General features: G+C 42.4%; 1 protein-coding gene across 4 annotated transcripts in view; it reads left to right on the top strand.

The window, feature by feature from the left end:
* The window catches only part of SZRD1 (SUZ RNA binding domain containing 1), a 35636-nt gene that overhangs the window by 2626 nt on the left and 17547 nt on the right, over nt 1-15463 (top strand). The window contains exon 1 of one of the 4 annotated variants that reach the window (XM_033921937.1): nt 8332-8474. The exons of 2 other annotated variants lie outside the window; for them this stretch is intronic. In XM_033921937.1, coding sequence (XP_033777828.1) covers nt 8424-8474 — 51 coding nt within the window. In that variant the 5' untranslated portion in view covers nt 8332-8423. Of the gene's footprint in view, nt 1-8331; nt 8475-15463 lie in introns of those variants that run through there. One more of the 4 variants, XM_033921936.1, reaches the window with a different exon arrangement.

Genomic DNA, 15463 nt, shown 5'->3' with positions numbered 1-15463 from the left:
ATTTCCCTGTAACTTCATTGAGTGTCCCCTAGTCCATGTAATTTTTGATGAAGTGAAAAATCGATCCACTTGTACTCGTTCTACTCCACTCAGCATTTTGTAGACTTCAATCATATCTCCCCTCAGCCATCTCTTTTCCAAGCTGAAGAGCCCTAACCTTTTTAGTCATTCCTCATACGAGAGGAGTTCCATTCCCTTTATCATCTTGGTCACTCTTCTTTGAACCTTTTCTACTTCTATATTTTTTGAGCTAAGGCAACTAGAATTGAACGCAATAATCAAGGTGAGGTTGCACCATGGAACGATACAGAGGCATTATAACATTCTTAGTCTTGTTTACCATCTCCTTTCTGAAGAGATTAGGGCTCGTCACCTTGGAAAAGAGACGGCTAGGGAGAGATATGATTGAAGTCTACAAAATCCTGAGTGGTGTAGAATGGGTACAAGTTGTTCAATTTTTTACTCCATCAAAAATTACAAAGACTACGGAACATTTATCCCCTCCTTTACAAAGCCGTGTTAGCGTTTTTACCGCTGGTCACAGCGATAACAACTCTGACACTCATAGAATTCCTATGAGCGTCGGAGGTATTACCACCATGGCCAGCGCTAAAATCGTACGGTTTTGTGAAGGAGGAGTTAATGAAGTTATAGGGAGATACTTTTAAAACCAATAGGAGGAAATATTTTTTCATTCAGAGAATAGTTAAGCTCTGGAATGGATTGCCAGAGGATGTGGTAAGAGCGGTTAACATAGCTGATTTAAACAAACAAAAAAAAAAAGATTTGGACAAGTTCCTGGAGGAAAGGTTCATAGTCTGATAATGAGACAGACATGGTGGAAGCCACTGCTTGCCCTGGATGGGTGGCATGGAATGCTGCTACTTTTTGGGGTTTTGACAGGTACTTGTGACCTGGATTGGCAACTGTGAAGACAAGATACTGGGCTACATGAACTATTGTTCTGACCCAGTAAGGCTATTATATTTTTATGATAGGATGAATAAAACTATTCTATGAGGTTACAACAAACATACATATTTATAAACACGTGGAGGGCCATAATCAAAAGAAACATTTAAGTCCGATTTGGACATAGGGTGCTAGTTGCCCAAGTCGGTACCGGTAAAATGTCCATTCTCAAAAAGTATGTGTAAACTATTCTGTTTCTCGAAAATCGTCTATCTGTATATCTAGGTGTTTGATCGTCCAGACCATCACTACGTCTATCTTTATACCACATTCTTGACCAAAAATTCGTCCAAGTCCTAAATGCCTAGAACAAGACTTTTTGGACGTGGGAAGGGCCAATCTTGTAATGGACTGGCCATCCTGATATAGCACCTTAGAGGGCACTGCTGTGAACTTCACAAAAAGGGTGACAGATATACATCTCACCAGAACTCCCTTATAGGTTAGGGTGAGTCCCCCAAAACACACTATACCCACCTGTCTATAACCCCAATAGCCCTTATGGCTGTAGATGGCACATATATGGCAGTACAGTAGGGTTTTGGGTTTTTTTGGTAGGCTGACATTTTTCAGTGGCTTACGGGCCTGGATCCTCCTCTCTGTGGCTCACTAGCCCACCCCCCAGACTACTTAAGCCACCTCTAGGCTTTCCTATGCCAGGTGCTAATGTTCCAGAAGCAGGGGTGTATGTTTTTATTCTGAATTTGTGGGGGTGCAAAGGAATCAGTGAACACAGGGGAGTGTGTGAGGGGCTTTACTTTGTCTCTGCAGTGGTTATCTGGTCACTTTCGATACCTTTTGGGCACTTATACCTGTTTTTACATTGTCTAACTCGCAACATATAAGTTTCCCTAGGCAGTCTCGCCAAACATTCGATTATCCCTTCAGGGCAGTTAAGTCTGGGTCAGCCCACATCCCGTCCTAACCACTCTTCCCAAAATGCCCCTTTTAGCTCTGGGTGCAGAGCAGGCTTCAGAGGCATGAAATGTCCATGGATACATCCAAAAAGCCATTTTGATTATCGGCACTTGGATGACCTGTCTTTTAGATTGTCCAAGTGCCGACTTGGGCAAGTTTTTAGATGTATGTAAGTTTTGATTATGAGCCCCATAACATATATTCAAAAAATAACTTTAACCATTAAAAACATTAAAATTATCTGAGCACATGTTCACATAAAGATTGCATGTAATGAAAATAAAAGTCATAATACAATTAAGGTTCATTTCACAGTCAGCCTTCCCTGAAGCGGTAGTGCAGATATAGGCATCTCTCAAGTTTCCCTTCTCAAGCATGATCCAGAAATGTCTGTTCCCTTCGCTGAATGCTGCTACTGATATTCTGAGTCAAACTGGAAACTATAAATAGTCCCAGCTTGTTCTCAGCCCTGGGAAATGTCTGCTCTGCCTCAAGAAAATTGTGTTAAACGAATCATTCGGTGAAAAATATGACAAAGTGCTATCATTAATCTAATTGCTTTGTCTAAGTAAAATATTTTTCTTGTCTAGCTCTCTACAGACACAGTTCAGGCAATATAGGCCAAGGGAAATAGAGGTTTTCTGATATTTCAGATGTTGCAAACTTACCCCCACCCAGGCTGCCCTCCTTACATAAGAAGTAAGCCATGGCTTCCTCTAGCCTTTTTAAGCCACAGCACAGCCAACTGGCTCTGATTGGTTTCTTGGAACTATTTAAACCTGTGACTTCCAGTTCTGCCCTGACCTTTAATAGGTCTCCTGTGGGTTACTGGAGGAAGGAGTGGCTTAGTGGTTAGAGCTAGAGCTTCAGCACCCTGAGGTGGTGGGTTCAAGCCCTGTGCTATTCCTTATGAACCTGGGCAAGTCACTTAATCCTCTATTGCCCCAGGTGCATTAGATAGATTGTGAGCCCAGGTTGGCGCTGCAGCCTCAGCACCCTGAGGTTGTAGATGCAGGATGTCAAACAACTAGAGGTTGGTTTATTTATTTATTTCTTTTATATAAAAAATTTATCAACCGCCTATTCCTAGGCGGTGTTACAAAAATAACATACATAACACATGCCACTATAACACTGCACACAAATGTGTGTGAAGGAAATGGATCTCAGAAATCCAAACCATGGACAAGATTGGCATCCTTTGGTTATAACTGGATTGAATTTTCTTTCATTGATCAAAAAAACCTTGATAAAATCCTTAAGTCTTACATATTACTTTTTCTTTTATCATTTATAATCCTTTTAATTGTAATTGTATGGCAAAAAAACCAAAAAATATTTTCTTAATTGTTTTTAAACGGCACTTAGGCCCAGATTCTGTATAGGATGCCCAGGACGGGCTTCCTATACAGAATCAAGCCTACATCCGCCCAAAATTAACCCGATTCTGTAACCGATGTCCATGTTACAAACGCCAGAACTAGGTTACTATAGATGCAACCGCTACACTTACTGCAGCAAGGGATCTCCCTGTTGTGATAAGTAGAGCAGCCGCCAGTTCCCCCTCCTGAATGATCACTGGCCGGTAGGCCCCCCACTCTGCTAATCCCCCTGGACCTCACTTTTTAAGGTTAGTGGGACCCTCCTCCCACTAACCTTAAAAAGTTGGCCAGACGGACAAGGCTTTCCACCGTCCAGCAGTCCCGCCTCCGTTGAAATAAGGCGGGCCCACCCCTCTCCAGCCCATCCCACAGGATCCTAAGGCCTGATTGGCCCAGGTGCCTAAGGCCCCTCCTATGGGTGGGGCCTTATGTACATGGGCCAAACTTGAAGCAGTCCAGAGGAAAGCAACGAAAATGGTAGGAGGTTTGTGCCAAAAGAATTATGAGAAGAGACTAGAAGACCTCAACATGTATATCTGGAAGGGAGGAGAGACAGGGGTAATATGATACAGACATTTAAATATTTGAAAGGTATTAATATAGGACCAAATACTTTCCAGAGAAGGGAAACTGGTAAAACTAGAGGACATACATTGAGGTTGAGGGGTGGTAGACTCAAGAGTAATGTTAGGAAATTATTTTTCACAGAGAGGGTGGTAGATGCCTGGAATGCCCTCCCGAAGGAGGTGGTGGAGGAATTCAAAAAAGTTTGGGATGAACACAGAGGATCTCAAATTAAAATATGAATGGGCTGACTTTCACAGCCTGAATCCCACAAAGGAGTGATTTAGACAGACTGGAGTGAGCTTCAATGGCAAATCCAGTAGTTGGAACCTAAGAACAGTATTAGGTGGACTTCTAAGGTCTATAGCCCAGAAATAACAAAGAAAAAATGCATTTTAATTATGAAATTGTAATGCATGGGATTACAGGGCAGACTGGATGGACCGTTCAGGTCTTTATCTGCTGTCATTTACTATGTTAATCTTTTATATATATGGTTTTGTCAGGTTAACCAAGTTAAGGCAGTACAGGCAACTTTACTTCAACATAAGTTAACTATTCATAAAAGATTAGAGAACATTGAGAAAGCCATAAGACAGTTGAATTTGAGAGTTCTAATTTTCCTCAGAGTAATTTCTTATTTCCAAGGGAGATTTTCAGAAGTTTTTAAAGGAAAATCTGTAACGCTACAATTTAATCAGATTGAATTATATTCTAGGCAGAATGGAAAGAGGCTTCATTTGAGGTCAATAGAGTCAGGAAGTGTCTCGGGACAGACTAGCACACTGGACAGTTCTTGAGAAGAGAGAGGTAGAGAACGACTTTGTCGGATAAGGCTCATGTATTGCGCTTATATTTTCACTGAGTCCGCTTGTCTTCACAGGTGGGAAGGTGGGGCGTTTGCAGAAGGACTCAGGAGAGGCTGAAGTAGTTTCAGACTGCCAAGAACTTCTCTGTTCAGGAGCTTCATTTGTACTGAGATTTCCCTGTAAATGTGCAATTCATTTTCAGAATCATGTTTTGTGTGTGTGTGTGTGGGGGGGGGGGTGTTATTTTCCTGACAATGTTTCTTTTTGTGAGGTAACTGAATTGTCTGACGTTATTGAGATATTTGTAAGAACTTTCTTTTCCCTTGTTTGGTCTAATATTTTTCTTTGATCTCTGTCCCCAGAGCATTGAATCTTTGGTCCCTCCATATAAGGGCTATTGTCTTTGACAGCCTGGAATTATTACCATTTCCTGTTAAAGCTGCTTACATACTTTGATTCTAAATGGGACTGGTTCATTCAATATTTGATGATGCTCCTGATGTAATTGTTCAAATGCAAATTAAAAAATATATTCATAAATGATCAGGGGCCTTCTATCATGTTTAATATACAGCGCTGCATACGTCTTGCAGTGCTCTAGAACAGTGGTTCCCAACCCTGTCCTGGAGGACCACCTGCCAGGCAGGTTTTCGGAATAGCCCTAATGAATATGCATTGCATGTAATGAAGATGATATGCATGCAGATATTCATTAGGGCTATCCCGAAAACTTGACTGGCTTATGAGATTTGAGAAAGACATGGGGGAAGCCACTGCTTGCCCTGGATCGGTAGCATGGAATATTGCTACACCCTTTATTCTGGCCAGATACTAGTGACCTGGATTGGCAGTGAGAACGGGCTACTGGGCTTGATGGACCATTGATTTGACCCAGTAAGGCTATTCTTGTTCTTAAATGGCAGATGAAATGGAATGTGGCCAAATGCAAAGTGATGCATGTACAGAAAAATAATTCCAACTTTTGATGAGCACATTTTTTCATTGATGAGGTAATATATAGAAATAAAACAAAGGAAATAAAGTAATACCTTTTTATTGGACCAACTCAATGTGTTTTATGATGAGCTTTCAAAGGTAACCCTTCTTCAGATCAAAAATAAACAAATGTTGCATTAGAATAAAAACTTGTATTGAAAAGTCTTGCATTGTAATATAGGAAATTGCAGCCTGTAAACTGTATATTACTGGAGTGTATGTTGGTTTTAGATCCCTAATACGTGTGAAGTTAGGATAAAGCCTTGTACTGGAAAAAACCTGTACAGTAACTATGGCAAATTGTTACCTGTTAATTGTATATTATGTATGTTAGCCTGTAACCTGTTCTGAGCTCTTTCGGGAGGATGGAATAGAAAATGAAATAAATATATAAATGTCAGTATATATAAGGAAAACATGAAAGCATTTCAGGGATAGTTTCTCAGGAAGAGGGAGGAGGAGACAGAGAAGTGACAAAAGCAGTTTTAAATGTCTTTGTAGTGGGAAAGGAAGCCCAGATCTTTGTTAAGTCCTGTCAGGTAGGTGTCAAAATATTTTATCATTTTAATTTCAAAGGTTTTACGTTCTTGGATTGTCGTAAAGTTCCCTTTTAGTATTCTCACCATAAAATCATTGGTGCAGCGGTCAGTTTTTCCAAAATGTTGTCTGGCATCCTGGTTGGTATTGCAATTCTTCATTTGATATCTATGTAGGTTGATTCTGGTCTTTTTTTTTTAGCATTTGGCTTGTTTCACCAATGTAACATGCCTCTTTGCATTTTTGTACTGAATGATGTATACCACATTAGACGATGAACATGTGAAGAATCCCTTTATGCTGAATGTTTTTCCCCATATGAGTGACTGTGAGATCCTTTGAGAAATATTTTTTTTAATTTTTAGACAGCTATGTTGCATCACTAATACATGCAATATTAATTTTATAACTAGATTATGGAAATATGAATTATACCAGCATTACAAAATATGGCAATTTGGCTGTTAGGCAGGGCCATAACCATGATTCTGTTACACCATTAGATTCAATTTAAAATTATGAAAATAGCCCATAGTGCTTCTTATTAACAACAACCTTCGTATTTATAGTGCATTATCTACTCCTTATACACCATCAAGATTACTGAGGTCCTTACAAAACCATAGGATGGTCATGCCACATCATTCAGCATCTGGAAAAGAGCCTTTGGAATAATCTGCCAAAATCATTACATGGTGAGGCAGAAGTTAAAAAAGTTTAAACTCACATTTGTATACAGAAATTTGTGGGAATATAGAAGGGCCTTTCAAGATGCTACAGTATAAGATGGATTATAATGGGGAACAGGTAGTGTGTGTGCTCTCATGATTGTGGGATAGGCTTTCCTGTAAAATATGGACTTCCTTTTTTATTTTATTATTTATTTGTTGTGTTGGGGGGGAGGTGCAGGGCAGATTAAAAATTAGGCCAAGTAGGTACACTTTCCAGGGAGTGGGGAAGAGGTGGGGAGGGAGTAGGGTCATGAAGGGGTGGGTCCAGGAGTCCTGGTGTACTTGGGTGTTTAGGGCCCATCTAATAATTAATCCTGCCCTGGGTTGGGGGGGCAGAGAGTACTACTACTACTACCAATGCCTATTTTACCATTCTCTCTGTGAGGAATTCTGCAACCTCTATATGTCCTGTTTGCCTGTCTATATTACATTGTAAGCTCTTCAGAGAAGGGACCATCTATTACATGTTAAATGCACATGTAGAGCGCTGCATACACCTTTCAGTACTTTAGAAATGATAAATAATAGTAGTACTACTTGTCTTAGAGACAATTTTTTCCCCATCCCCACAGGAACTTAATTTCCCCATCCTGTCCCCACAAGTTTTGTTGCTGTCCCTGCCCTATTCCTGAAAGCTCTGCCTTAAATGCACATGCCTTAAACCAGGGAAGTCAAACTCAATCACATAAGGGGCCGAAATGTAAAACATTTGCTAAGTTGTGGGCCCAATTTTTTTTAAAGATATGTGTCTTAGTAGAAGTATAGACCCTTCCTCACTCTCAGACACCTTTGTGTGGAGCGCCCTGATCCAGCCTAGCTTTTTCACTGGTACTGGGTCCTTCTGCCTGCAAATGGATACTAAGGCAGCATGGTGAGGAGAGTGGGGCAGCACGTTCAGGCACTTGGAGCGCCACTGGGGCTGCACAGTTAGGCGCTTAGATGTGTACAGTCATTGCGGGCCACATAAAACGGCCCGGCCGGGCCTTGTGTTTGACATGTGTGCCTTAAAGAATTATGATTTGTTTGTGCAGATAAGGACGGAGCTTGAAGGAAAAGAATGGGATGGGAAAATGAGTTCTCCCCATGTCATTTTCTACTACACTTCTCCCTCCGTATTCACGTTTTTTATCTTGCTGGCTCCTCTCTCCAAATTCCATCAGCTTGCATCAGCTTTTCACCGTGTTTTGCCTCTGCTTCAGGAACAGACCAGGTCTCCCACCATGTTATTGGTGGCTTCACCATGGTTTTGAATGTGTTAATCCCCTATCACAGCGAATAGGGAGGGAGAAGTGTACCCCTTATTAGAGTGTGACCTAAGTGGTGGGGGGAACCTCCCTCTCCCGCGCGAACAGACCTCGTGCGAGCCCTTTAAGGAACGCCGTCGTGACGTCACGCGCCCTCGTTAACAGTCGCTCGCCGCCGGGGCGGAAGTGAGAGAGCGCGCGCAGTGACGTCGTGACGGTGCGCAGGCGCCGTGCGGCCGGCGCTGCCCCTCTTCCGACTGGAGGCGTAAAATGGAAGATGAGGAGGTCGCGGATTGCTGGGAGGAAGCGGCCGACAGCGGGGTAAGAGGCTTGCAGCAGCGCCGCCGCCTCCTCCGGGGGCCCGTCAGGAGCTCCTCGGTGACGGAAGGCCTCGGGGCTGCTTTAGAACGGACGAGGGCCCGGCTCGGTAGCTGAAGGCCAAGGGGGTCGGCCCATCCCTGCTCTCTCTTGGCCTCTGGCTTCCCTTCCTACGGTGCATGCATCTCCCCCCCAAGCTCCGCTGTGGTCCTCCACTACCCCTCGGGGCTGGTGCTCAAATATTGTAGTTGGCCGTGAGCCACTTTTACAAATGAGATTGTGGAGGGAGAGAAGGAAGCTTGGCATGTGTGCCTTGGGAGGGAGCCTTGCAAAGAGTGCAGAAACCGAAAGGCAAGGGAGACGTATCTGCCCAGTCTCCAGGGAGTGATCAGATTGGATATGAAACTCCAAAAGAGGGGGTGGGTGGGGACATGCACAATGCTCACTAGAATTATTAGTTTAAATGATGTAAAATAGACTGAAAAGATATCAAAATATGTAACACACAAAGAGAAAGGAAAATACAATTGACAGGCAAGAAGGCCATGGGTTGAGCAACTGAGAAATAGGAGAAGTGGAAAGCCTCAGAGCCTGCCCTCTGCCAAATTGTTAATGCAGTAGAGAATTATAAGTAACAACCTCATCGGTATAAAAATTCTCTCAATGTCAAACAGTGCTCGGAGCAATGCAAGTAACAAAAATCAAGACGCATGTCCTACCACTGACAATGGCCCACATTTTGCCTTGTGCAAATTGTCTTCATATCCCAAACATTCATTCTGGCATCAGTACTGGGTTGAAAATGCTTGCTCTAGGCCGCATCCTTTCTCTTCCATTCCTCTGCCTTTCAAAATGTGCATGCGGGGCATTTGAGCACCAGGCTTACAGCATTGCCATTCTGATGCAAAAGCTGCTGCTTGAAGTGGTGGGACACATCTGATCTTGTGTATATGGGTACTCGAAGGCCTACTAATGTTCTCTCTTGCTGCAATACTACCATCCTTGGCGGATACCTAATCTGCCTAGTGGCAGGTCTGAACTAGCATAAAAGTGGGGTTGCATTTTTATCTGCCCTTCTTCCTGCCAGCATAACGTAATAAATAATTCTTAGTGGTGTACACTGCCATCTTTGATTTCAAGTTTGAATGTGTGGTGCAGATGACAGAATTTAAAGTGAAACTGGCAGAGGCAGGTGAGAAGTGCTGCTTGCCTGCTGGAAGGGGCCAGGAGTGGAAAAATAACAGTGATGCCCTAGGCCTTACATGAGCGCCTAGGCCAGGGGTAGGCAATCCCGGTCCTCGAGAGCTGGAGCTAGGTCAGGTTTTCAGGATATCCACAATGAATATGTATGAGATGGATTTGCATGCACTGCCTCCTTGAGATGCAAATCTATCTCATGCATATTTATTGTGAATATCCTAAAAACCTGACCTGGCTTCGGCTATCGAGCACCGAAATTGCCTACCCCTGGCCTAGGCAATATCTGTTGTATCTAAGGTCTCAAAGTCCCTCCATGAGGGCCGCAATCCAGTTGGGTTTTCAGGATTTCCCCAATGAATATGCATTGAAAGCAGTGCATGTACATAGATCTCATGCATATAGGAGGCACTTTGAGACCCCTGATCTAAGGAGAACTGTGGCTCTGTATAAGATTGCATTCTGTGGAACTTACAAATTAGTCACAAAGCACAGATGAAATAATTTGTTTTATATAATAGATTTCTTTAAGCGAGAGCTAGTACAGTATTTTAAAATGCTAAAGCAGCCTGAAACTGTAAGTTGGATATACTGTAGCTAGAGAGAGGGCATAACGTTTCAATCTAGGGGTCCAGTGCTCAACACTATACAGTGCAGACTGTATAGTGTAAGAACAGCTCAGAAACCTAGCTCTCCAATGTTTAAAGGGAAATACATGGTTATGCCCAGGGAAGTCCAAGCACACATCGGTGCTGTTCTGCAACTTTAAATGTAAGCTTTTCCAAGATGGCTTTCATTTGAAAGGCTCATATTTAAGTGTGGATGAAAGGCACCGATGCATACTTGCACTTTCTGTTTTGCACGGACTTGCACATATTTGTTTCTCACTATCCGCATTTATAGGCAGTTAAAAATGATAAATTCAATAGAAATCCTTTTTTCAAAACCTTCAATGCCACCTCTGAGCTAGTCCTTGGGCTCTCCTTATTACATTACATTAGAGATTTCTATTCCGCCATTACCTTGCGGTTCAAGGCGTCTGTGGAGTCTTGCCAGAATTGCACAAATTTAGCGCTTTTAGAGCGTCCTTGCGCCACGCGCGTGTCAGCAGTGTCCAGCATAGCTTCTCTCCTGCGTTTCCAGCATTAAGGGTAGCATTTGTTTCTGAGCATTGTGAGGGAATACCAATTGACCTCATTAACATCCATTTGAGTATGTTTAAATACAGTTTGTGGCGGGCATGTTGTTTTCCTGTGCTAGAACCCTCTGACTATTCTGTGCACATTAATGTGAGTACTAGTCCAGCACTAATTGCCTGTAAAGTTGGTGTTAGGTTTTGAGCATCAGGCCCTCAGGAAGGCTTTTCCAGCCATACAGCATGGTTGATGGTGGCAGGCACAGATCAGCAATTTACTTGAAAACTTGAATATACAGCGGGAGGAGACTGTACAGATCCTTATTACAATGATATAAAGATTGCTTTTAGAGGCAAATTAGTTAGGATGCAAGAGATCATTTAATAGTTTTGGAATTTGTTGTCGTTTAACATTTAAAAATGCAAGCAGAATCTCAGAGATTATAAGGTGGCATCTTTATAAATTTAATTTGTTGAATTTCACACTACAAGTCAGGATTTGCTTGTTCTTATATAACTAGTTTCTTTGCTCCAGAACATTCTTGAATGTGTTATCAGTTTTGTTTATACTTGTGTTTTGTTGGGGGAAATCCAAGTTGAACTTCTTGCATCGGTTTCAGTGGCAGATGGTTTTAAATGTATTTTAATCAGAATGGAGCAAAAATCAAGTCTCTTAAGCTGTCTTATGGTGTAAAATGCATATTGTGGCATTTTACTGCATCGGCATAAAAAGTATTTTAGAATTGTATAAAGAAAAGCTTTAAGAAATGGATGTGACTTAGGGCTCCTTTTACGAAGCCGCGGTAGTGGTTTAACGTGCATAATAGCGTGCACTAAACTGCCGCCATGTTAGCCGCTACCGCCTCTTCTTGAGTTTTTGGCTAGCGCGGGGGTTTGTGCGTGATTAAAAGTCGCGTGTGTTAAAGCCGCTACCGCGGCTTCATAAAAGAAGCCCTTAATTTTTTTCTTTCACGTATTACCAGAAACTCTTCTTGGCGTATCTCTTAACAAAATCTTAGTTCACACTGATGTCAACAGGAGATGAGGATTAGTGATGAGTCCAGAAGATTTTTAAGGCACATCATTTGGTTTTTCTTAATATAACTCTTCTTAGCTTTCTTCTTTACAAAGTCTTGCCAGTTTCTCCTCTCATTCAAGCTGTGATTTTACCTAGATGTCCTGAAGCATAGCCCTATTTCTTTGGCTTTACTCCTCTGTTTTTCTAATCTCAAGTTTCAAGTTTATTTAAAATTTTTTATACAGCTCAATCAGACTTCTGAGCGGTGTTCAATAAAAATTACAGTTTGTGTCACATAAAATGGGGAAGACAATTAAAATAGACTGTCTAATAAATTAGATGGAACAAACAGAAACAAATGGGAAGGGGGGGAAGAACTACAATGGTTTTCAAGAGAAAGAGAACAATTAAGGAAAAAAGATTTGGGATGGGGAAAAAAGGGTGCGATCTGCAATCAGCATGTTTTTTTGGGGGTGCTATTTATTTATTTTGCCCTTACAAGAGCATTTAGATGTCATATGCATCTTGGAACAGAAAAGTTTTTAAGTTTGTTAAGTGGATCAAAGATTTTTCTTCCCGAATATAGCTGGGAATAGAGGTTCATAGTGATGGTGCGCTTACTTCAAAATTGTTAGATCTTATAGTGTCAGGTTGTCTCATGTGACCCAGGGCATAAGGGCAATTGTTTTAGAGATTCCCCTGCTCCTTTTTGGAAGGGTTAGGTGAATGTCTTAAAAAATAATTAAAATAAAGGAAGCAAACATGCTTTTTTGTCTATTTGCGTACTCTGTGAAATAATATTCACCTTACTCCTGTGGAATTCTTCTCTCCCCCCAACCCCTAGGGCAATGTTTTTAATCTCCAGCCCCTACCCTTCCCTTCCCATCACATAATAATAATAATAACTTTATTTTTGTATACCGCCATACCCTGAAGAGTTCTAGGCGGTTCACATTAGTTATTTCAATGTAATAGGTGAGAAATTCCAGTCAGATGGGTTATTTCCCCATAGCCACGTGCTTCTGCAGAAGGAATTTACTCTGAATTTTTCACTTTGCCTCTGCTGTACTTCACTGGGCTCTCTAGCTCCATCTACAGTTCTTTCTTTCTTCACACGTGACTGCAGGAGTATTTGTTCTGCTCTCCCCGTTTTATTATTTTTAATTCATTGCAATTTTGTCCCTTTTTCAGATAATTTGGTGCTTGGAATGATTTTGAAGTTCTGCCTGCTTTAGAATTCACATACTTTGGTCTGTAGCTGACGGGCCGATCCCACTGGGTACCTGTTAGCCAGCCTGCATAGTTTTCTCTGGAGCTCAGGGCTGTCCCTGATGTGGTGTCATCTACTGTTAAGCAGAGGTCCAGCACAGGCTGTTGGGCACCCTTAGGAGGCCCACAGTGTCTCGCAGGTACCATGGGCTGCGTCTTCTTGCCTCCACCCACCCCAGTATACATCCGTTGGTCTGCAGGGGTAGAGGTATAGTCAGGCATAGGAGTCTGACTGGCAGCCCAAAGATCAGCTTTGCAGAAGCATTTCCAGCACTGTGGCAGTGATTTCTCATCCAGATTCTGTGAGAGAACTGAGGCAGGCTACAGCACAGATCCTCTGTCAGGTCACAGTGAGTATACAGGCTGGGAATCGGGAGAGGTTGGAAAAGTGGGGTTTTCAGTTCCCCTTCCTGAAAAATCCTAAAATCACTATTTTTAGAGTTTGGGAAGTGTGACAAATATTGTGAATTTTGGCACAAATTTGTGACGGCAGCCTTCTTGGATTTTTAATGATCTTCCCCCCCCCCAAAGCTCCCTCCTTCTTCAAAACTGCAAATTTTGCCTAGAAACCTGTTGAGATGTAGTCCTTGGGCTCTCCTTATGTGGAGTCTTGCCAGGATTGCACAAATATAGCACTTTTAGAGCATCCTTGCACCATGTGGTGCATGGCGGCAGTGTCCAGCATAGCTTCTCTCCTGCTGAAGCAGGTGACCAAACTTCCAGCTAGCCCAACGGAGCAGCCTTTGTTGCTTTTGGGGCTCAGCACGACTGGTAATTCCATTAATCAGGCTGCAGACCCTCCACAGCCTAAGAAACGCAAATTTAAGTCATCTAAAGGTATCTTTATGCCCCAGGAGCCGGACACTTTTTCTAAATTTATGTGGTCTGACTTTCAAAACATTTGTTCTCCCCCTGAGCAGTCTCAATCTGTCTCCGTGGCGTCTCTTAGTGACATTGTGCCTTTGAGCATGTCCCTGCTTCAGCCTGCTACAGCTTTTGCGCTACCTAATCATGGGTAATTCCTTGGTATAAGGTATTACAATAGTCCAATTGAGAGATGACTGGAGTATGTATAAGGATATTTAGAGAGGAGGTTTTAAGGAGAGAGAGCAAATCTTATGAAGTCTGTGGAAGCATTTTTGAACTATCGTATTGATGTGTTGATGATAACATAAGTTGTCTAATGTCACTCCAGCTAACCTGACTATAAGGTTTGGAATTCAGACAAATAGGGGAAACTAGGTTTTCAGATTTATTGTTGGGAAATAGCATCAGTTTAGATTTAATGATGTTTAGAGAGAGCATATTATAATTTAACCAGTTGGTTATTTGTTCAATTTTTTAGTTTATCTCTTGAATATCAATCGAATTTTGGTGATTCATTGACTTAAGTGCACTTCTCTCCCCAGTGAGGGTGGTGTAGTGTTAAAGGATTTGTAGGACTGCCATGTGGATGTGGTCCTCAGAAAACTTTTTGATGCAGCTACTGTGAGTATCAAAGTTGCTTCGGTGATGTCTTTTATTGTATACACCTGTCTCTCAACTGTGCACACTGGAGATTGAGGCAGTGGATCCCCCCTCAATTTCTGATGGCTGGGACAGATTATATGGCTTATGCATTCTATGGCCTTATGCAAGTTTTTGCAAAGGTGTCATCGTAATCCATCTCTGCCCGCAGAATGCTCTGGATCAAACAGTGGGCTGGTGATTCCACTTCCAAGGCTACTTTAGCTAGACTGCCTTTTAAGGGGCAGTTATTGTTTGGCAAAGATATGGATGCCCTCATAGATTCTGTGATGGACTGTCGCTCTAAGACTACTGGATAGCAGACCTTGACCCTCCAGGGGTTCTTGTCATTCTAATTTTTGTGGCTCACGGTGTTCCCAGCCTTCCTCCTCCCATTCTGCACCCTCTGCCAGAAAGGCACAATGACGCCAGGCCAAGGGATGAATACCCCTTTTCAGATAGGGTGCCAGTTCTCAGCATGCGTTCCTGCCTGGATGTGCATTACATCCGACCAGTGGGTCTTGGACATTATTTGGTCGGGCTATAAGCTGGAATTTTCCCGGCCTCTGACAGATTGGTTCGTGGACTCTCCTACATGTCACCCAGACAAAGCACTCGGGATTCAAACTACTGTTCAGTGTTTGCTGGATAGTCAAGCTATAGAGCTGGCGCCACTCGGGCTCATTCAGATACTCTATATACTTTATTATGCTAAAGAAAGGCTCTGAAGATTGGAGGCCTATTCTGGATTTTCAGCGCATGAATGTGCACGCTTTTGAATGGATACTGTACGTTCGGTCATTGCAGCAGTGGCCCCAGGAGAGTTTCTTGCTTCTCTGGATCTCACAGAGGAATACTTGCACGTTC

Source organism: Geotrypetes seraphini, chromosome 15 (assembly GCF_902459505.1).
Source record: "Geotrypetes seraphini chromosome 15, aGeoSer1.1, whole genome shotgun sequence".
Lineage (NCBI taxonomy): Eukaryota > Metazoa > Chordata > Amphibia > Gymnophiona > Dermophiidae > Geotrypetes > Geotrypetes seraphini.
The sequence above is the reverse complement of the archived record's forward strand: the minus strand, read 5'-3'. Positions and strand labels throughout refer to the sequence as shown.